This window comes from Ooceraea biroi, chromosome 10, assembly GCF_003672135.1.
Source record: "Ooceraea biroi isolate clonal line C1 chromosome 10, Obir_v5.4, whole genome shotgun sequence".
NCBI classification, from domain to species: Eukaryota; Metazoa; Arthropoda; class Insecta; order Hymenoptera; family Formicidae; genus Ooceraea; species Ooceraea biroi.
This window is the reverse complement of record NC_039515.1, coordinates 3,464,891-3,488,464: the sequence shown is the minus strand read 5'-3', so window position 1 is coordinate 3,488,464 and position 23,574 is coordinate 3,464,891. Positions and strand designations below refer to the sequence as shown.

Genomic DNA, 23,574 nt, shown 5'->3' with positions numbered 1-23,574 from the left:
CAACAGTTTTACTGAGAAAGAATGGATTTTTAAAATTATGCTCTCTTCCTCCGCGTGAACTTCCGTCCAATAAGAAATATTAAAGATGTTCGATCCTAGATAAATTTTCGTAATATAAACCCAGCATTAAAAGAACAAAGCTGATATCAATTGTTTTGAATGAATTGCTATATATTCTAGAAGTTTGTTCTTCCTCACTGCACTTTTGAACTAATGCAATAAGTTAGAGTGAATATTTGTTTCACTCTAACTAATTGTACTAGTTTAAAAGTGCAACGAAAAAGAATAAACCTAAAGCTACGTTCGACTTGCCACTTTCAGCGTCATAGTCTATCTTTATATCTTTACTAGGAAAACGCCTGTCTACGCCAGGTAGTCCCTGGACCGAAATTAAGGATTTCAAGAATTTTCCCATTACCTGGGGGTGAACCCCTATCACCATGCGAAATTTGGTGTTTCTAGCGTGTCGGGAAGTACTACCCGATCAATTCAACGACAGAATAGGGATTTTGTATATATAGATTACTCATTAAAGAAAAAGATTTACGTGGCTGTATCGATTCCATTCATGGAGGAAAGACTAATTAACACAGACAGGAGGGAGTGTAAGGCCTTTTTTAGGTGGTGGGGGTAGCCATGCCCCTATATGTAACAAAAATCAAATGTAATTAGTTAGCTACAATAATATGGCGTTCTGTTAATTTTTTAAATATTATATGTAGTTTTTAGTTTTACTTTTTTATTATACTTTTACACACTATCGTAAACATCAGAACATTACTACATGTCGAAACATATTTTTCCACTTTGGATTTATTACTATTTCAAATCATACGCTTCAGTAGGCCACAACAATATGGCGTTTATATGTTTTCCCCTTACGTCTGTTATGCCCCCAACACAATGCAAGGAACAGGCAATACAAATAGGGAATAGGATCGTCTGTTTCATTTTAGCGAACAGTGGAATCTGTGCGTTGATAGTTTAAATGAAACAGACGATCCTATATTGTCTATTCTTATTACCTGTTCCTTGCATTGTGTTGGAGGCTTTAGACCATCGACATAAAAGAATGGACCGCTGATAGCAGTGATGGAGGTACTAATCTTGTGTTGAGTGGTCCATTCTATGAGGGCTTACGATTAGACACACCGCGGAGGGGAGATCATTTCTCCTGTTAAGGTACAATTCATGCTGTCGCTCGTCGCTCATTTTCAGCGACAAAACAGGTCACGTGATCAAAATTGACGCTGGATATTGGTCAATTTTGATCACGTGACCTGTTTTGTCGCTGAAAATGAGCGACAGGCGACAGCATGAAATTGTACCTTTTAATCTTTCCTCATGATTTCATTAGAGACCCTCTATAGGGGGTCTTTTTTTTATTTTCTATAGGGGGTTCTAGATTCTATAGGGATTGAGTGCATCTGACGTAGAAGAAGGAGAAAGAAGATAGAACAAAGATAGACTGATGAACAGCGCGAAAACACGCAAATCAAACACAGCTCAAAACAGTGTATAATATGACATTTAATTTAACAATTTACAATTATTAATTAACATTTTCCACGTGCAGTCCTCTCAGCACTACAGATGTTTCAAAATATTCCTTACCCTTTCTCTTTTCTTCTTTTTTCAAATAAAAAAGCATTCGTAACGCTAAAGGGACCGCGGCTTGTACATGCCAACCTAACCTAACTAACTGCTTATCCGAATTGTCCAATAACGTCTCTCGTACGGCATACTGACTCGTGATTGGCTGAAGAAAAAACGTGACGCCACAATATTCGTGGCAGTGCGTTACTCCGGGTAGATACCAAATTTAATACTCAAGTTGGACTAGTTAAACGAGAAAGGATGTTGTGTAGTTTAAATGTGTAGCTGCGATTTTATTACAAGTAACCAGAGTACAAACACCAATTTTAAGGTAATCTAATTCTCAAGTTTATTAGTGTTTAATCAAGAATTTCCACGCAAAAATTGTCTTCAGTCCTGACGATGCGAGGTTGAATCGGCACATGCGACGAAAGTTTCGAAAATTAGAAAAAAGTGCGAGAAACGTCCTCTCGTTGGAATCACTTATTAGAATTTAACTCAGGCATTTTTTCTCTGCGATTCTTGCAGGCATAAGCAAACACTCAGTTATGTATCTTGATTAAGTTGATGTCATTTTTGCAACTCGCGGTGTGTGTGATAGATGATCGTGTTACATGATACGTGTGGAATCACGTGCAGCAGCGATAGCAAATTCAAAATCTTGTAACAGCAAATTAAGACAACATATCACGTAACCGTGTGTATACCGTGTGGTATGTCGCAAAAAGGGACACATTATAAATAACTTACGTGTATTTTTGCATCCATGTTATGTCAATTTAATTTTAACACAATTAAAGAGTAAGATGTAAAAAGCAGAATTTCTACAAGATAAAAATTCACAATTTTGGAAGATAAGAGGCATAAGAATTTGACACGTACTATTTCTTGATATAGGTTAGTGCAAATAAATTGTTAATAAAATTTATTTTTGTTATGTAGTTTTTTTTGTATGTACAACAGTTTTAGTCATTTGTTTGCACGTTTTCGCTTTCAATGTATAATATGTGCGATAGAATACCACCATAAAAATATTTCCCCTCGTTTTTTCCAATTTACACTTTCGGTCAAATTTCGAATACCCTCGCGGAAAAGGTTCCTTTGTATCCCAGCCATTTGTCAGAAGTACTGTCCAGTTAAAAAGTAGTGGAATAAGGCTGTGTTAGGTTATTCACTGTCAGTACTGAAAATTTATAGTTTATGTCACATACGCTATAGATTTTCAGTACTGGCAGTGAATAAAGGTGCTATTTCATGCTGACGCTCGACGCTCATTTTTAGCGTCAAAACAAGTCACGTGATCAAAATTAACGCTGGACAATGGTCAATTTTGATCACGTGATCTGTTTTGATGCTAAAAATGAGCGTCGAGCGTCAGCATGAAATAGCACCTTAACGCAACGCCGCAGCCTAGCCTAAGTGGTGATTTAAAGGCGCCAAATGGATGAACATGCCGCTTATGGAAAAACTTTACCAAGCATACATAGCTTTCCGTTGCTCATCGCATTGTTTATTGTTCCCTGTTATTCTTCGAAGTTATGTTCATCGATATATCACGAAATTTGATGTTTACAAACTTTGATACCAACTTTTCAGAAACGTAGAAAAGCGGGAATGTGTTTAAAGGTTATGGTAATAATTTTTATTTAAAGGTTAATAATGTCAGATAATAAATAATAATACTAAAAAAAAAGACTAAAACTTCTACATACACCTAATACTTTATACAATTGAACTGTGATACAAGATATATTTTATTCTATAATTATTAAATAGAGAATCTATGATTTTCAAGTAGTGATCAAAATAGAATAAATAAGAGCATCAACTGAACCGCAGTCTGTATTATACATATTCAAAATTTGATTTGTAAAATTTGGTTTGCAAAACTTTGTCTTTTCGACCGTTTTTAGCAATAACTCTTCATTAACAAAACTTTAGTAAAAATTATATTCAACTTTTTCCTGAATTACAGTAATAACACTAGATTTTCTTAGGGCCACTTCGACCAAACTCCGATTAATTTAATTCGTCCAGTAACTTGCAGGGCGAATAACATAAAAATCTCTAATAATATAATTCTCCTATAAATAATATAAGTTTTATGTTGATCGCCCTGTAAGTTAATCGACGATTAAATTAACCAGAGTTTGGTCAAAGTGGCCCTTAGCATACAAGAGATTATATTATTAACTGAGGCTGGAAGTTCTTTAATCCGATTTATATTATTACATCTGCAGTATCTTATCAACTTTAAGAGGAAATGGTTAGCAGGCACACATGTATATCATAAAGTATTCTGTGCTTTGTAACATGTGAATATTGATTACATGGATGTGCTACATTGATTAAAATATGTATATAGCTTTCTTGTATGAGTCACACATAGATGTCTAAGAATGTTCTAATAATATAGGCTGCGTTCCGTTATTCCCTGCCACGTTCACGTGATATAAACTATAGATTTTCAGTACTGGCAGTGAATAATGGAACACAACCATAATAAGAATATTTACATACAATCAATGTATCTACACATATCATACAGTACCTATCCATAACATAAATATAACAGACTTGGCATATGCTTCTTGGTATCACTGTTTGGAGTCGATCAGAGTCAGTCGAAGGCAGTAAAACAGTAAAAGAAGCAAAATATCGTAGCATCTTTGTCCTTTACCAGACACACATTTTTATGAAAAAGCTATAGATATATGCAAATATAATTACACAGTAAGAAGCAGTGAGTCTGACATTCATGAGAAAGAAATTTGTAACAATGTGTAGAGTGTTTTCCTGGTCTAGGTGGTGAGAAGAAAAACGATGAGAAATGATTACCTTGATACATCACTTGCTCACTTTAAGACTCACTCACTCAAGGAATCGCTCGTTCCCTCTCTCTCTCTCTCTACTTTACAATCTCACTATCTTGTTTCTTTAACGTTGCTACCTCCTAGAGCATAACAGAGAGAGAGAGAGAAAGAATGCTATTGACATAGACCATATGTCAGTCCTTTCATCTCGTCTCCAAGTCCCAACTGACGGTCGCTCAGTCTATTATATGTGTTTGCCGAAAAAACTTGACAAAAAATGGTTGATAATTGGCTGCCGATAGAGCTTTGCGTATCTAATATGCGCACAATATCGACTGAATTCTCCACATATTTTGTTTGTCAATTTTTCTTGCTTTCTTGCTACTACAGAAGACGCTCGAATAAGACTGACAAGGGCTAAGAACTTCATTGGTAATAAAAATGTGCAAATTAACTATAATATTGTGCAATTATAAGATATTCGGCTCTTATTTATTCCATTTATATCATTTAAACATTTGTTTTATCCTAACTGAAAACATCACAAATTATAAAAATTAATTGAAACTAGGATAGGAATTCTTTCAATATTTATCAGGAAATCCTGAGTTTATTAAGATAACGATTGATTGTTATTTTGTGAGGACTCATTAATTTTTTTATTATTTAAGTTTTTAAAAACTAGAGATTCTAAAAAATTTTAAAAGTTTTAAATTATTTTAGATATGTCCAGGCCAGGAAGAGGTAGTAGGGATTGGGATGACCCAACGCAGCCATCCACAAGTGGCGGTTATCGTAAACCTTACTCCAGGGGTTCGGAAAGCGTGAGTGTTTATTTACGAAAGAAATTTACTACCTGAACTACCTGAAATTTACTATTGAACTACTTGAAGTATCTCAAATATCTGTGTTATCTTCTCAGAAAACATTTGTAAGAAGAGAAAGAAATAGGTTTTACAGAGAATTTTATGATTTGTAATTATTAAAACAATTTTTTTAAATTACTGCAACTGTTTTCAAATATAATTTTGTGCATTTGTTAGGAATGAATCTTTCCAAACAAAAATTTTCTATTTATATGAAACTTATGTAATTAATATGTGTAAAGAATTTTTTTTTATTTTAGAGATATATGGTTTTTGCTCTTATATATTAATATGTTTAAAGTTATATTGATTTTTATTGAATAAATATAATTTTATTTTTTATTTTTCTCTCTAGGAAAGAGAACGGCCGAGAGGGATAATAAAGGTACGTAATTTGTAATATATTAAATTTAATATATAATAATCGTAATATTTTAATCTGGAAAACATAGCACATATGTACTATTGTTTGATAAAATACATAGAAGCTTATATAAGATACTAGCATCCCCCGTCACGCGGGCCTCGCCCGCGATATTATGTGTAGAATTAAATAAAAACATATTTTACCCCTTCTCATCCGTTAGGGGTGGAATTTCGGAAAACCCACCCTTAGTGAGCACCTACGTAATAGTAGGAATATACCCTTAAAATTTCAAGTCGATAGATGCAGTGGTTCGGGCTGCACGTTGATGAGTCAATTAGTGGTATTTGGCTTATATATATATAGATTGATGTTTATGTATCATGCAGTTATATGATATAATGCATGCAACAGAAAGCTATATTTAATTATTAACATATGTGTGAATATTATGTAATGTAATTTTAAATGTTTATATCTATGAGAATATATAATAAATAATATATTTGTCTGCAGACTGTCGGTAGCCATGGAGATTATGAAGATCCTGGTGCAGGACCATCTTATTCAAGAGATGATATTAAAAAAGAAGAAACGCAGCTTGTTCCCAGTAAGTTTTTTGTCTCTTAACATCTTATTATATTTCTTACTAAATCTTATTTTCTAACTTTTTAGTATTATTAATATTATTTAACAAATGTACAATAAAGATTTGTATTTTAATAGTAATGATAAACATGGTAATAATAGAGAATTGAAAAAATTCTATTTTTTTAATGTGACTAAAAAAATCAATATTCTTAATTGCATAAATAACTTGTAGAGGTATAATAGTAATAATACAAATTATTTTGAAGGAGGTAGTGGAGGAGATGCATCAACAAGAGGTCCACGTAAAAAGGAAATAATTTATGTTACTAGACCAAGTACTTTACAAAATAAAAAAGGTAGATACAAAATAAAGATAAAATTACTTTAGCGTGAGAATTAAATTGCAGTATAAAATAAAATAAATATCTTTAATAAACATCTTTCAAATAAATCTCTTGAAATAAAGTTTTAGCTATTTCAGTGATGCTAATTTCTTCATAATATTAATTTTTATATCCTTCCAATCTGCCGATAGGAACGTATGGGCAACGTATAATGCTGCAATCAAATCATTTTAAGTTATTGACTGTACCTGATTGGTGCCTTTATCAGTATCGAATTGATTTCGAACCGGACGAGAGTCGTACATGCGTGCGCAAAGGCTTGTTTCGACTTCACAAGGATAAAATAGGCCCGTATATATTTGACGGCACTATCCTGTTCACGACTACCCGTTTCGCAGAGGTAAGCATATTATAAATACTTCATATAGTTACACAATAAATGAGCACCACATGCGCGTATTGCAGTTTTGTAGATGTACAATTGAACGTTTCAGAAAAAAGAATTGATGTCAGTCAGACAATCTGATGGGCAACAAATCCAAATAATTATGCGATTTGTTGGGAGTTTGCAGCGGAGTGATTCGCAGTATATCCAGTTCTTTAACATAATAATGAGAAAGTGTTTGGAGCATCTGAATTTGCAACTAGTGGGCCGCAACTACTTCGATGCTATGGATAACGTAACTTGAAGATCTTGCAAACGAGTTTTACAGTTTTATCGTATCTGAAATCTAATATCTTTCATAATAATACTAATAATAATTTTTCGCGCAATTATATTACAGATTAACATTAATCAATTTAAACTGCAATTGTGGCCGGGCTACGTTACGTCTATTAGACAGCACGAGCAAGATATCCTAATGTGCACCGAAATAACTCATAAAGTACTTCGTCAGGACACGCTGTTACACATGTTAAACGATTGCTACCATAACCGCGGCCCGAATAATTTTAAGGTGAGATATTTCTCACGTGTACGCTTCCGTATTTCCATATTTTATTATTCTACACGTAATTCCATACGCCAATTTCTCTAATTGTTGCATCATTTTGCATTGCGAGAATAACACAAGAGAGATACGTACATTTTTAGGAAGAATTCTGTCGAAGTGTAATCGGGCTTGTTGTACTTACGCGTTACAACAACAACACGTATCGCGTCGAGGATGTTGATTTTGACACAACTCCATCGTCAACATTTAAACTGAAAACTGGTGAAGATGTATCGTATCAAGCTTATTACAAGAAAAAGTATAAGATCGACATAACGAGCTCTACGCAGCCGATGTTGGTAGTAAGATCAAAAGTAAAAGTGCGAGGCGTAGCATCCGAGGAATTCGTTTATCTGGTCCCCGAATTGTGCTCTGCTACAGGTACATTCTTTAACAGATGCTATTTGTTAGTCCGTTAATTTTTTAATTTGATAAAATGTTAATTTAATAATTGTAAAATTTTATGATTTAATAATTCAATCAAATTGTGTTACTTAGCATCTCTCTCTTATGCAATTACCTTACAGGTTTAACTGATAACATGAGGGAGCAGTTTCCACTCATGAAAGCGTTATCTATACACACTAAGGTTTCACCCGGAGCTCGAATTGAGAAGTTGCTAAGATTTAATAGAAGACTACGTGACCAGCCGAAAGTTGTCCAAGAATTCAAGGATTGGAATATGACGTTAGATCGGAATTTGCTCGATGTGCCCGGTCGTGTATTGGGATCCGAGACGTTGTACTTAGGTAACGAGAGAAGGATAACCGCCAGCGGTGATTGGGCGAGAGACATGCAGAGGCTAAGCTTGTTGCAATGTAAGGAGTTGAGCCAGTGGGTAATAGTGGGACAGCAACGAGACAACCATAATATAAGGGTAAACAATCTGTTTATTTCAATTTCGAGTTTTATGAAACTTGTATCTCAATCAACGTAACAGACTTACGTTCAATACGGAATGTCTTTATTTTAACTTTTGTTTTTCAGAATTTTATAAGGACGATAACTAATGTATCACGTGCAATGTCGTTCCGCATGTATGATCCGCAAGTGCATTATATACGCGACGACAAATCGAGCACGTACGTCGAGAATCTCGAGTACATTCTCAGTAAGTCCGTTCCACAATTGGTGTTCTGCATAGTGAGCAACAATCGCAGTGACCGTTACGCAGCTATCAAGAAGAAATGTTGCATAGACAGACCGATAGCGTCTCAAGTTTTCCTAATGAAAAACCTAACAGCAAAAAGCGTCATGTCGATCGCTACAAAAGTGGCGATACAGATGAATTGTAAATTAGGCGGCGCCCCTTGGCGAGTCGATCTACCATTAAAGGGTATAATGGCTATCGGTTTCGATATATGTCACGACACAAACACAAAAGGCAAAGATTACGGTATGTATTTTCAAGTATATTCATCTTTAAATATTCTAATATCAATTCTTTCTAATATTCTAATTCATTTTTAATATTCCTATAATTTCTAATGTTTTTTTAATATTCTACTAATAAAATCTTTATCTTTTAATATTCAGAATCCGTCTTTCTTATGCATGTTTCAATTTTGTATAGTTTTCCTAATATTTCAATTAATCTGATTACATCAAATAAATTAAATCTGCATCAATTTATAATTACAGTGGCTATGGTGGCAACCGTAAATCAGCAACTGACGCAATATTTCAGTAGTATTAGCATGTATCACAATATTGAAGAACGTGCAGAACAAATCTGCGTAGGAGTAGCGAAAGCTGTGCAAATATATCGCTCGCTAAATAAGGCTCTTCCAATGTACCTCGTGATTTATCGCGACGGTGTCAGCGAGGGTGAAATACCACAAGTTTTTGAGAACGAGGTGGAATGCCTGAAGAAGAAGCTCGAAGAGCTGTATTACGGTCCGAATTTCAAATTGACCTTCATCCTCGTGTCCAAGCGGATCAACATTCGACTCTTCTTGAATCGCAATCGAAACCCTCCGACAGGCACAGTTGTCGACGACGTTATAACTAGTCCGTTCAAGTATGATTTCTATCTCGTGTCGCAGCAAGTCAGGGAAGGTACGATTGCACCTACCTTGTACAACATCATCTCGGACAACAGCGGCCTAGACCCGGGGATGCTGCAAACGATAACGTACAAATTGACGCATATGTATTTTAATTGCTCGACCACCGTTCGCGTACCGGCACCCTGCCACTACGCTCACAAGTTGTCTCACTTGGTGGGACAGTTCCTACATCGGCCTCCGAATTCGCAGCTGGAGCATCAGCTGTTTTATCTCTGAGCCATTAGGTTTTTATTTATACTTATATCTTATTTTCTTGTGTTCATAATTTCTATAACTCGTATAACCTGTGTTTAAATTATATTATCTGTAACTAATAAATCGAATTTACTTTAATTCTAAAGAAATTTTATATAATATTAGAGAGAGAGAGAAGATATATTATTACATGTTACGAAATGTTACCATTCTTAAATTCGATTTATTAAGTTTAGCATAATGAAAGAATATTAAAATAATTTCTTTTACTTTTCAATGTATCGCATGATGTAAAATGCATTTTCATGGAATTTACCTCAGTAATATTGCCAATGAATAATATTATGGCACATTCATTATTTTGATTAATTTGTTTACTTGCATATGGAACTTTCTCTATTGGTAATCTCTGTTAATATAAGCATGAATCACAGACTTTATTTTGAGAAGAGATAAGACAATGCACGTTTTTGAGATCTCGCGCATTCGAAAATTAAAACGATTGTGAAATCGTTGAAAAACTTGTACTTCTGTATAGTTATGTTTTCTGGTATGCATTCATATTAACGAGATTAATTCACACAGTTTTCAGCAATCTAACGTATTGTCACGCGTTTTTAGCCATTTTTTTATTACGGAGATACATGTATTTTAATACAAACATAATCTAGTATCTACATGATCGAACAGTCGATATGTTATAACTTACAGAAGACCAAAGATATAGATTACAATTAGATGTATAGTTATTTTTTTATTTTATTTACGATTTACGTAATTGACAGATATTAAGGTATTAAAACATTGCGTTGAAGATATTTAAATGTAGATGCCCAATAATACATTTATTTTGCATGATAATACTGCTAACAAATTTCTATACTGACAATACTGACAAATGTTAATTTCTATAATACTGATAGTACATATCAATATTGTTTGCTTTACGTATATTCTTTTCATTCTTACTCTATTGATCTACGTTTTAGTCTTATGATACTTATATATTTAAGAAATGAGAAAACAAATATGTTTTTTACAATTTAATTTATGATGTAAAGATGTATATCCATATACAGATATGTATGTGCGGCCAGTAACAATTACGTAATTTACAAAAGCTAAAATATTATTAGTTACGTTTAAGAGATATATCACTTTTATATCCGAAAGAAACCTATTGTTTTAAGGACGAGTTAAAAAGATATTATTTTCATGAAGTGTATTTTATTGCCTGTACAATTTATAATACATTTATAATAAAATGAAACATACAACACTGTTTCACGACTGAGCTGAAATATAATAAATTCCATGCGTACACGTGCGTCTTATGCCTTCCTTGCGTTTCGATTATGTTTAACACGACTTCTTTTGACATCTTTTGTTCTCGTTCAAAATGACGTTAATAAGGCTATATAAACTTGTAAAAGATAGATAGAATCACATATATAAAAGAATTATGGAATTTGAGGAATTCGCAAGTCTTCAATTGGACAAACCATTACCTGACGTGAGAGTATGTAATATTTATTGGTATCAGATATTAATTTTGTCACATGTACCATGTGTATATTTGTTTTTATAAAAGTAGCTTTATTACGGCCAGAAACTTTTTCTATCTAGCTATGTGATTCGATTTTATGTCGTGTTGCATTTTGCTAGCTTTATTTCCAAATATGTTTATTTAGAATGAAGAACAGTTACGAAAGCACTCCTTGGACGCTAGTTTAGAAAGGAGACCTATAGACAGAGCACTCTATATTCTCTCGTAAGTAAATTACAGGTCTTAAATTTATTCTTTACTCCAATAATATTAGATAATCAAAGATATTTAGTAAAATAATTATTTGTTCATTTAGAAGTGCAACAAATACTTGATATTTACATATATAATAGGTACACATATTATTTTGTCATTATCTTATTCTTTAACATTACTAAATTGTCTATTTTATTTTATTACGAGTATTTTCATTATCTTTATTTTTTTACTATAGCTGACAAATTCCTTTAACAATATGTGTAATATTTTTCCGTAAGAAGTCTAATATTGTTAAAGTAATCGCACGATGAAGAATACTGATTTGAAATCTGACATAAAAGTTTCTCCTTGAGATTGTGTGCGGGAATAACTTCGCATGTATTGCCTCAATGAATCGAGTTGTTAAACCTTGATCAAAGATACATATAGCCTGCCGCATAAATAAAACTCATTTACATAATCGAAAGAAAAATTTTTTCCTCGAAGAAGCGTAAACGAGAATGTAAAATATATTTCAATTGTTCTTACATATTTACGTTTGAGAGACATTTAATTTTTATCGAGTTGTCGAGTACAGTCTCTTTTTCAGATATGTTTTTTATAATATCATTTCGTGGTTTCCAAATTTTCGATAGACTAATATTAATAATTGTAATTAATTGTAATGACCTTACGCAATTGCGAATAAATTAATTTAATATTTTCATTTATCTCAAATTCATTTTATTATATTTTAACATTTTAAAATCATGAAGCCTGGAGCAGCCGATTAAAAGCAACATGCGTTTTTATTGAACGTTTTGGAAATTATTATCGCGCACACGAAAGTGCGTCGCATCGATGTCTCCGATCGCGGAGGATGACGCGATCATTAAGTCATCTCTCCGCGTCGCGCCCGACTCGAATTATGCAACTGCGCCTTCAGCGTCATATCCTCTCGATGCATCACAACGTCGCACGATGCATAACGCGTCACGTATCTTTTCTCGCCACCCAGTACGTGGGCCGCGTTCGTGCCGGCTCGGCGGCGTTCGGGTGCGTTCGCGCGGCACGACGACGAGCCGAGTACAATCGATAGCGCGGATAGAAATCGGATCCCGGTTCAGTTGTCAGTCGCGATCGGTCGCGATCGTCCGTGTTGCGTTGCGTGTCGTGTCACGCTCTTGCCGCGTCATGGATGCTCGTACGTCGCGAGTGTCATTCGCGTAGGTGGCCATTGTCGATTGACTGACGACTGACTGATTGATTGATCCTCCCCCCTCCCCCTCCTCGCGCGCCCCATTGACTGCGACGTCGATGAATTAAAATGCGCCTCGAAAATGCTGCACGAGGGAGATGAAGCGCTGTACGAGATCGCATCCGACCCGTGAGTATCCGTCCCTCGGCTGCGCGTTACACTTTTTCCTCCTTCCTCCCTTCGCTTCTTCTCGTTTCTTTCTCCCGTTACAACGGGAACCTCGTGCGCGCGATCAATCATGTTCGCCCTTACGAAAACCCGGGCTCGCCCTTCTTGTCCCGCCTGCGTGTCCGCGCGCACTCCTAAAAATAACACGTCGTTCAAGGAGCGATCCTGTCCTGTGGTAAGAACGCTAATTATAGTCCTTTAAAGACAGCCGAAGAATGACATCCCTTTCCTTCCCTCCTCTACCCCTCTGCGCCTCCTGTACCGTACGCGAGTAATCCCAGAATCGTGAGAAATTGACAAAGTTCGAGATTTAGGTTAAACGACCGTGCTCTGCTGCTACGTGTTTGTGCATGTGTCGTGTCCCGGTGTGCAGCTTGACGGATTGTCAAGCAAAATCTTGTTTTCAGGAAAGGAGAGGAGATCCAGAAGCTTAGCGTTATACAAAGTCTACCAAGTCTTCTAGCCAGCGACACGCAGTCATGTATGTCTCGAGTGGTACCTAAGATGCAGCAGTCCCTCGCCACTGCATCCACCGAGTTTCACATAGCGGCATCGTCCACATTCAAAACGATTCTCGAGCAGAAGCTCGTCAGCCATAACGTTTTCAGTCAGACATTCCTACAAAGTATATTAAACTCCTTGGAGAGTCGTGACCCAGGTAAGTCTGGTCCGTCGTTAATTGCAGTGCCACCTGAGTGCGACGTTTGAATACTTCAAAGTTGAATAATGCCTCTTTCTGTTACCTAACTCACGTTGTATCGATGTTAAAGTCGTTTGCCACGCATGGTTGGAGACCTTACTGGATGTGATAGAGTTACTGCCGGTAGACATCATAAGAGCACAGGTTTGTAAACAGATCGGTAACGTAATCTTAGAAATAAAATATCTTGGAGACTCAAATGTAAATCTTGTTATTATTCAAGTGAATGGAGAAAAATAGATTTATCTCTCATTTATTTGTTGGATGTGGCATTATCCGAATCTCTGATCAAAGAGCAATATATAATAAAGCAGTGAAATACAGTTATGTTCGGAAGTAGAATGTGTAACATTGTAAATCAGAATTTGAGATATTGAACTGTTATGTAGTAACGTAGTGCTATTTTTGGATGGATGATAACAAGAACATTCTCATATAGATTCTTCCATTGACTATAAGTAAAGGACAATTGTCGCAATCTATCTACTCCAGGATAACATGCAGCAGATTATTGGGGAAGATTTGCACGCGATTCGACTCTTCTATGTGAGTACATTTCATTCATGACCTTAAAACATAAAAATCTAATATAAAAATCATTGTCTATTGTTTTTGTTTGCTTTGACTTCATAAATAACTAGATACCGCTGTTAAAATGTTTTTCTAGGATACAGAAGGAAGTTTTACCAACAGTACACTCCCTTTGTCAAGATGTAAATAACGAAGTGCGAGCTAGTATTTGCTTGCAGTTACGCTTTGTCGCGGAGGGCCTTGGCGCTGAGTCTGTAAAACCCGCTTTATTACCGTCTCTCGTAGAACTAGCAAGCGATGAAGAAAGCAATGTAAGATATGCCTCTGTACAGACAATAGTGTATTTACTACCTCATCTTCAAGAAGGTGAGTCTAAGCGGTGCTTTAAAAACTATTCCAGCTTTTAAGGGATAAGAAAAAGAAATGATATAGCGCTTTGATAGCCGTAAATATAACAAAAAAAAACTAATTCTCAAACAATGAATTGTCTACAGACACAATAAAAACGATAATAGCACCACTTGTTAAGAAGCTATGTGAAAGTGCAGCTAAATCGGAGGATAATGTGATATGTATGATAGCTCAGGAGTATGGAAAACTTGTACTTGGCCTAGAAAGTAAGGAAATCATTCTCTCATTTACGGCGGTACTGTGCACGCTTTAGATGTCCGAGTGGAACTTGAATATGACAATAACTGTAATTTCAGAATGCTTATCAGTATCGGAGAGATCATGGTTTTTAAAGTTCTTTCAACAACTTGCACAAATGGGGATACCATCGTTGAAGAAAGAGAAGCCGCACTTTACATTCGTGAGTATATTCACGGGTTTTTTTTTAATAAGTTAGATATTGAATTCTGTACAACGCAACGATATATATGATACAAAACATTTTATTGGCGCATGTATTTAGTATTAATTACAGTGCATCACCATTTTGTAGATTAGCAGCAATTCTGCAGCGGACGAGAGGTATGTCGAATGCAGAAGACACTGTGCATTTAATTTGCCGGCGATGTTTATCTTTGTATCGAGCTCTCCGGAGGACGTAGACACGCTGTTGATGGTATTTGACGCATTGGCGAGTGATCATTTCTACATGGTTCGCAGAACTGTTGCCTGTGGAATTCACGAGGTAAGATTAATAAATATATTACGAGTTATAATAATAATAATAATAAAATACTTTGTAATACTAAATTCTCAGGTGGCGAGAATCATCGGGCCGAAGAATGCACGATTAAAAGGAAATCTAATAAAGTTACTGAAGGACGATTCTGAAGAAGTGCTTCAAGGCTTAGTTCCTCATATCGGCTTAATGCTAGAATCTTTAGCTGAGAGTCAAACTATCGGAACAGATAGAATGGTAAGAAAATTGTTTCACGTAGTTTATAGAATTTTCCAAATTTCGTTTTTATAACGATACATTATCTATTGCAGGATTCTACGCTGATGGAGATAGGTAAGGCCTTATTAAAATGCGAGGCTGAAGTTGCGGGCACGCATAATTGGCGGCTGGCGTCATTGATGCACGCGCAGCTGGAGATTTTACCCAAGTGTTTCCCCAGTGATTTTATATACACTTACTTTGTGCCAATGGCGTTCTCCAGAATTTTGCACGCGGTAAGTATACATATATAACCGTGCTCTCACTCAAAACTCTCCATTTTTAAAAATTAAAACTTTAAAAATCTCCATTTTCAAATATGCTATTTTAATTGGAATATTTCAGCGGCCGATACCGGTGCGTCTTGCTGCAGGAATACTCTTCCTTGTCCTTCTTCGATATAATATGAAACCTATACAAAGGGCGGAACTGCGCAATAGAATCTTTACGGATCTAGCCAATAACCCTGACTGTTACGTGAGAATGATGTTTGTTCGCATAATGGTCGAAGCGCTGGAGATCTTCTCGTCCGTATACTTTAAGGAACATTTCTTCACCGTTTTGTTAAGTCTTGCCGAAGATCCGGTAGCTAACGTAAGATTAAAAGTGGTATCTTTGCTGCCGCAACTGAAGAGTCAGCTGTGGATACCGACCGACAAGAAATTGCTGACATCGTTGGAATCGGTCATCAGACACTTGGTCAACAATGAGAAGGATAGAGACGTATTATTTGTTTTAAATAACGTCATGCAAAAACTGGAAGAGATAGACGTCAAGTACGAAGGCCAAACTGTAAGTACTTCAATAAGTGCCATCCATGGATTACACGCGTGACGAATCTTTCAATGTTTTATTTTCTTTTCACAGTTGACAACTAAGCTTACCAAGCAAGATGTGGAAGATGCCAAAAAATTAGATGAGGAGAAGAAATTGTCAGGTTTGAGCGTAGGAAAGGCGTCTGGAACTATCGTGAAGAAAGGTATTAAATATAATCAATTTCTATTTTCTAATTCTATTTTAATTTTTATTCATTAGTATCCTTTACTATTTACCGTAACTACTAGTAACTCTACTATTCTATTATTTATCGTAATATATTCAGTTATGTGGATTATGTGATAACGAAATACAATTACATTTCTGCAAATTTACGAATTTACGATTGTGGAATATTTTACTGAATTACATACATTCTTGTTAAGAATATGCGAATACATAATTTTTCTTTTAGGTTGGACAAGAGCAGCAACTGATGGTGCAACGAGGTAAAATACTTTAATTAATAATATGTAACAATTTATAAAATAATGATATATAAAGTGACATCTATGTGTTGAATTATACATTAACTTGCTATTAAAACAATATATTTTACCTTTTAGATCGCAATCAAAAGGTGAGCATTCAATGGAGAATAATGAAGCATCCTACGAAACAAAATCATTATTAATGAAATGTAAGCAACATACGTTATTTAATGATAACAGAACTTGAGAAGCGGAAATCCGTGTCCAAGTAATCCCGTCACCCATGTTGCAAGCCCAAGCCATTTTTCAAAGTACAAATTTTTAATTTGTGTTAACGAGTAAAAGGAAACTCTTAAACTAGTTTAAGCTCCTCCAAAATTATCTAAAAATTGATTGAATAAGAAAATATAGATAACATAAAAAAATATATATAATACATGTTTATCTGAATTGTAATAAGAAAATTAATGATACTTTGCAGATGGAACTGCGCCTCCGCGTCAAACGTTCGAAAGCTTAAAAACAAGGTAAGCAAGATTTAATTTGAATCTTTTCAACGCATTAACAGCAGTAAAACAAAATACAAAATACAAAACTAATGTATGACAAAGACGACATAATTAGTTTTGTATGCACGGATCATAAGAATGATTAAGTCACTGTCTGTTAACTCTTAAAATCCGATTTTATTTACAAGTTGTGTCCGCTTTATATCTAACAGAATTCAACTAACACATTCGTGGGAAAGAGTAGGGCACTACAACCCATATACTAACACGTCGCACCTTAACTTTGAGAACGGATCGTCTAGCGATTACGTCACGCAACGGCCGCAATGTAACTGCTCCAAGTTAGCGGTATTCCAAGCCCTCCTGACGTTGCCCGACGCGTGCGAACAAGAGTACAAAAGCGATGCTTCCCCGTGTCGTTCCTGTCACAATGTCGACAGCGATCACGCGATGTATCGAAAGCCGGCAACGCAGGCAAACGATTATAATCCTTCCGCTTTCGCCAAGTCCGTCTTTCTGTCATTCCTGAGGGAGAACAAGCAAGAACCGCATCAGCACTTCCTACTAACACGAGATTACCCGCGCAGTGAATTTTCTACTAACATTGCCGGCAAGGACAGGTCACCGAATTTTGCCGCTCTAAGGGCACTGACCAACGCCGCTCACTATAACTCCTGTTGGGCTTTTAGCTCCATGCCGGAGATACCTGTGATGCAGTCCGATGACGAGTTCTTAGTGGATGCCGGTATCAGGATACCTGCGCAATTCTCCGCTTCCCAAAGTACGTCCAAGATCCCGCACTTGCAGGATTTCATCACCGCGAGGAGACGGCCAACCAGCACCAACACGGTCCGGTCTAGGCGAAACAGCGTCAATTTCGACCGGGGGAAATTTAAGCGGCACTCCTCCGTCGAGTACGAAGACTGCATGAAACGCAGAACAAGCGAGAACGAATCGTCGAGGAGCCTGCCAACCTCGATAGATTACGAGGAAGGTTTGCGGCAGCGTAACATGCTGAAGGAGAATCTAAGCGACCAGCAGCTATCGAAGACCGACGCGAGAACCAAGAGGTACTCCGCGCCGCACGGAAGAACAAGATTTGGATGGGACACCAACCAGGAGAAATCGTTGGACGAAAAACTTCTGAAGAGGAATTCTCTGATCCTCGACAAGGACCGACTGAAACTCACCAACTCCAAGTGCACGTTCGACCGAAGTAAGCGCCATTCCACGAATTTCAGTCTGAAGCTCCCCGACTCCAAGGAGACGAAACAGAACGTGAAACGCCACAGTCTCGAGGATCATATAACGGTACGTCGCGCTATAAAGGGCTATTTCTCGACGTTGGACGTGAACCATAATCAGGGTCTCAGCAAAATCCCGTTGAGGAACGGCGGCCCACGTAGCAGGACTGCGCCTGCCACCCGAGCGTCCAGCCCCGTGCACGTGGAGACGCGATTGCGATTCGACATCGAGGACTGTGATGACTCGCAACGTTCTACCAGCGACAGACATTTAAGTAGATTTAGTTCGAGCGACGAGGAGGTCGACAAATTATGTAGGATGCTGTTACACTCTCAACCGTCGCAGAGCAGTACGGGAGGAACACCAAGAAATAGAGAGAAGTATCCCATTCACCTGATGATGAAGAAACTGTGAGATGTAAGATTCCGTTGAGTACAGTTCACATTATCTCTATGGTTCTCTCACGCTTGCATTTAGTTGATTTTCATCTAGAGTTTTAAATTTTACTACGAAAAAGCTATTGGTTGCAGAGGATACGTTGATTATTTCGGAGCTTCCTCTAGAGGCTTCTCGTGATTGAATGAATTTGATTCAGGAAATCTTCCATCTTGCGCAACTAACGTTACGAGATTGCGGAAAGTGCCGTGCAATGCATTGCGAATAAACAGTACAATGTCCCCATATAGGTTCAGTAGCCATGATGTACAGATTACTAATAGCTATTTTATTTATTTTTAAACTGCGTATACACATTATTAAGATTGTCGTTTGAATCTCGAATCACATATCTGAATATAAAACATTAGTGGACGTTTATTCTGAAATTTTACAAAAGATTCTGTGAACGACAAAATTATTCGCGGAAAGCACATAATATATGAATTATTTTAGAATGTGCTTCAAACTAAATTGTATTGGCACTAATGATATAACAGCTTTATATGTGAATTATTCGCATAAGTTTTTAGCATCGTTTCCGATCCACTGAACAGGGTATATTTGTATAATTCATCGAGTAAGAAGGCAGCTTTTTCCATCCCAACTTTTTCTACGCACTAGTTTGCATTATTTATCTAATTTAATGCAGATATATATATATGTATAAATTCAGATTTTATTAAATTTATCTATTCGAATATTTTTTATGCAGTTGAAATGATACATAGAAACATGAAGAATATTATTATAAATTATTGATATTTTATCTAATTTTAGTTTGAAGTTGAATATAATTATTTATACGAATAGCTTCGTGAAAACTAATTGGCGATAAAATTTTATTAAGAATATTTATGTTTAATATTAAATGTCTGTGAAATAGCCCTATGTACTTATGTGAGATAAAAAGTAATAATTTTAACTTTAATATTTTTTACACACTGTTTGCTGAATCAAATTATACTTGATAAAACTAGATGTTCGTATGCCTCAGAGAGAAGCCACGTGGCTTCATATCGAAGAGAAAAACAACGCACGCTTGTTTCGAAAGACTGTCTTAGATTTCGCGTTTAAAAATTGTACAATGGAAGAAGGAAGAGAGATATCTCGGTTTATTTAGGAGCTGCATATTTATATAATATTAGCCTGTGCAAAACAATGAGGCCATGTATATACAAATTCTATATGATTATTAATATTAATGTTAAGGATAGCTGTCATTGTGAAATTGAGTTATTTTAGCGTAGAACAAAAACGTGACTAAACAAAAATAAATTTATAGTACACTGATAGCCAGCGCTAGAGTCTAGTCTGCATAGATGTAGTCTACGAGCGGTCTATAAGGATATAGTCATTATTTGAGAAAATATTAGTGTTTTCTTTTAAGCCATGTAATTCTTCCCACCAATTACACACAATGTAGATAAGGAAAAAAAATTATATAGTCACGAATTTAGTCTTAAGTAAGAGATGCATTCGAACCTTAGTAAATGGTACCTTGATGTACCTCCCGTATAATTGCTGTTGTTAATTAATATTAAATTTAATATCGATTATTATGGAAAACTTTGACCAAGAAGAAAATAACCGGAATGGTTTGACAAAGAGATATTTCTGTACAAATCGCAAAATATGTGATGTACGTAATTAAATGAAAAGTTAAATTTGATATTAATACAGTAAGAATCATATCAAGTATATCAAGAAAGGAAGACAGAAGGAAACAAGATGCTAAACGTTGTAGAGAACTCTCAAGTGATGACTATATTTTCCACCAATATGCGTGCATATATTGTTATTGGTTATATAAAGATTTTCTGGTTTTATTTCTGTCAATATCATTTTATGGATTGTCATTATGGAAATGACTTGTTAAATGATTTTTTATATAAAATAATTATACATTTCTTTCTTATTTACTCATGTTCTTTAATGCTAAAAATGTCGAATTTTTGTTTTCTGCACTCTGATTGGATTGCGGTTTTTGTTTCCGTAATTGTTAGAAGTCGTTCTGTATCTTTGATAGCATATTTGTTGGAAATGGGATGAGTTCTTTCATTATAATTTTCTCATATGGCAAGATATGTATCTCTTAATTTATTTCTTTGGTTGGCTTTTTTTGGCCTTCATTTTTCAGAAACTGTTCATCAACTCGATCAATATTTTAAAGGAATGTTTCAGACGTGAATTGCTCATTTTAATGAAATTTAAAGTATGTAACAGTTGTGCTATTATTTTATTTTAAATGTTGGTTTATACTTCCATCAAGAGACGCGTTTTACATCTTTTTATGTAATAGGTAAACATATATTAACATACAAATTTAAAGGAAAGAAAGAAAATCTACATTTTTATAAAAATGTAAATGTTTGACACAAAAATTTTAAGTTTTTAAGATAGATATGTATACTCGAATATCTTAAGTCTTAACTGAGCTTTTAGATATACTTCGAATGATCGAAAACGTGTGTAACATTTTTAAGCCAAAGAGAAGATTGTTAATAATATATAATATACAAAGTTTTAATGGCATTATGTACTTACAGTACATTTACAAAATATTTTTAAAAAGATATGTATATATGAGTCTATCATTATTTTTCTTATTTCGAAAATATAATTCGTTTTTAATTATTAAGATTCGTATTTGATATTAAGAAATTTGCGATTTTAATTCAAAAACTAAGATTAAATTTCTTCTCTCCAATTATTGGTTTTTCTTTATAGATAATATTTAAGCTATGTTAATTATTAAATTGTATAACATGGAACAAAAGCATATTCGAAGCTATCATTAAAAATTTCATACAAACAATTGGATATTTTTTCAAGGAAACAGTTAATAGATAATTATTTATATCTCTTAATATATTTTATACATACATATATATTGTACCATATGAGCTTTATAGTGCAAGTGCCATTGAGTTTATTAAAATTTAGCGCATAAATCATTCTCAAAACGTATCATGAAGGAACAGAAACGGATTTGAAAGTTTGGATTGTGCATATTTTTTATTATGCGTTTATTTTATAGTATAGTATTACCAATGTTTACGTGCGATTTAAGTTGTACTACATGTATAAGTTTTTCTTGCGGCTATGTTTTCGTTATTTCTGTCAAAGTTAGAAATATCTGTAGGTACCAAATTATTAGTTATATGCACATGATTTATAACAAGATTTGCCTTTGTGAAATTTTTATTCTACTTATGTACATTACGAAATGTGAAGCGAACTTTCGTAAGAGCGCTGAAAATCCGAAGCGTACAAGATTGAAATGAATATCATTGACATTGCATATCGCACCATAAATATGTACATTACAAACTGAATAATTTTGATTCTTATAACAATCATCTATTTTTTGCACAATAGTAAGTTGCGACGGCTTATAGCTCAGTTAAGTTTAGAAAATACCAAGGTATAACGCAAAATATCGACGATTATAGAACACCAATGTAAAAACGCGCATATATTCTCGTATGCTTACGAATGTACGAAAATATTTTTTGCAGTCTAGTTTACGCTCCGATTTCTTGTTACAGTCTATTTCTATACGAAATACATCTACTGTTTTAGAAGACTTTCATATGTGAGAATCTTAAAATTTAGAGTGATATATTGATGAACCCTATATACAGTTAGGAGAAGGACGAGGAAGGAATACATAGTGTATATTTATAAAAACTCATAGTATGAAAGAAAAAGTCAAACTAAAGATTATACTTGAATAGTGGAAGGATCAAACATAGGTAACGCGATCTTGTCTTTAACATGCTTAAATGCTGTTCTATTTATTTTTGTATACAGATAATATAACAAATTATAGATTAACTTTTGTGCCAGAAAGTAAAGAGAGATATAATTATGTAGCGAAAGTTTATAAATTGTTAAACAGCGTCTCATCATAAGATACAGGGAAGAACGGTTCGTTAAGAATGTAACATGAGTTACACATTAAGTGTATTTTTGTTTTTACATGTTCTCACGTTTCTGTTAAAGTTACCGATTTCCGTGGCATTATACAACTCTTCTTGCAATTAATCGTGCAATTTGTATTACTTCGAACTGCGTTCTGCATTAGAAAAGAAGTAAACTGTGATGACAAAAACTTGTTTAATAAAAAACAAGAAGAGAATGTTCTCTGTCAAATTATATTTAACGAACGTACACATGGAATCGAATTTGTGAAACGATATTTTTATTACTCATACTACTCCTATAAAAATAAGGAATATTTGAAATTGTATTTTTGTGAAGTATATCTGTAATAAAAATATAGTTAAATGCGAGAAAAACAAAGATTGGAATTATAGATTACTAACGTTCTCAACGATTATTGTGAAAATGCTTTAACATGTTACATGCTATCATTAATAAACCAAAAAATCTTGTTGAATACTTAATTTATAAAACCTTTGTTCAACTGTACTATTTATATATATTTATGTACATAATTCTATTATTTGATAATATTGGTTTATTGGATTGCTAGGGAAGAACAAGAACGT

The 23,574-nt window shown here is 34.8% G+C and overlaps 2 protein-coding genes across 11 annotated transcripts; both read left to right on the top strand.

The window, feature by feature from the left end:
• The first annotated feature begins 1,390 nt into the window (after positions 1 to 1,390).
• On the top strand, positions 1,391 to 11,156 carry LOC105278471 (piwi-like protein Siwi). 7 transcript variants are annotated; one of them, XM_026973452.1, is made up of 12 exons: positions 1,391 to 1,927; positions 5,133 to 5,233; positions 5,631 to 5,660; positions 6,156 to 6,249; positions 6,497 to 6,586; positions 6,766 to 6,974; positions 7,069 to 7,254; positions 7,360 to 7,533; positions 7,671 to 7,950; positions 8,097 to 8,446; positions 8,557 to 8,965; positions 9,211 to 9,854. In XM_026973452.1, exons 2-12 carry the CDS (start codon positions 5,135 to 5,137, stop codon positions 9,852 to 9,854), a joined length of 2,565 nt encoding a protein of 854 aa, XP_026829253.1. In that variant the 5' UTR covers positions 1,391 to 1,927; positions 5,133 to 5,134. The 7 variants fall into 7 exon arrangements, with proteins under 7 accessions (XP_026829253.1, XP_026829255.1, XP_026829252.1 ...); XM_026973454.1 differs by lacking the exon at positions 1,391 to 1,927 and adding an exon at positions 1,943 to 2,493; XM_026973451.1 differs by lacking the exon at positions 1,391 to 1,927 and adding an exon at positions 2,966 to 3,222.
• Positions 11,157 to 12,644: 1,488 nt separating this feature from the next.
• LOC105278316 (serine/threonine-protein phosphatase 4 regulatory subunit 4) lies at positions 12,645 to 23,465 on the top strand. Of its 4 annotated transcripts, none has more exons than XM_011337318.3 (16): positions 12,645 to 12,964; positions 13,411 to 13,661; positions 13,774 to 13,847; positions 14,143 to 14,249; positions 14,371 to 14,600; positions 14,729 to 14,851; positions 14,942 to 15,045; positions 15,178 to 15,369; positions 15,442 to 15,600; positions 15,675 to 15,857; positions 15,967 to 16,413; positions 16,489 to 16,600; positions 16,853 to 16,886; positions 17,004 to 17,017; positions 17,350 to 17,395; positions 17,590 to 23,465. In XM_011337318.3, the coding sequence occupies exons 1-16, from the start codon at positions 12,918 to 12,920 to the stop codon at positions 19,034 to 19,036; spliced, it is 3,570 nt and encodes a 1,189-aa protein (XP_011335620.1). In that variant the 5' UTR covers positions 12,645 to 12,917; the 3' UTR covers positions 19,037 to 23,465. The 4 variants fall into 4 exon arrangements, with proteins under 4 accessions (XP_011335620.1, XP_011335619.1, XP_011335622.1 ...); XM_011337317.3 differs by having other exon boundaries at positions 17,004 to 17,077; XM_011337320.3 differs by having other exon boundaries at positions 12,647 to 12,964; positions 18,067 to 23,465.
• The last annotated feature ends 109 nt before the right edge of the window (positions 23,466 to 23,574 follow it).

Bases quoted from the DNA above. Each gene is read 5' to 3' on its own strand.
- LOC105278471 (XM_026973456.1), top strand. From the start codon at position 5,135: ATGTCCAGGCCAGGAAGAGGTAGTAGGGATTGGGATGACCCAACGCAG. The intron at 7,951-8,096 runs GTACATTCTTTA...ATTACCTTACAG, and splicing joins CGAATTGTGCTCTGCTACAG to GTTTAACTGATAACATGAGG. The intron at 8,447-8,556 runs GTAAACAATCTG...TTTGTTTTTCAG, and splicing joins GAGACAACCATAATATAAGG to AATTTTATAAGGACGATAAC.
- LOC105278316 (XM_011337317.3), top strand. From the start codon at position 12,918: ATGCTGCACGAGGGAGATGAAGCGCTGTACGAGATCGCATCCGACCC. The intron at 13,662-13,773 runs GTAAGTCTGGTC...TCGATGTTAAAG, and splicing joins CTTGGAGAGTCGTGACCCAG to TCGTTTGCCACGCATGGTTG. The intron at 17,396-17,589 runs GTAAGCAAGATT...TATATCTAACAG, and splicing joins TTCGAAAGCTTAAAAACAAG to AATTCAACTAACACATTCGT.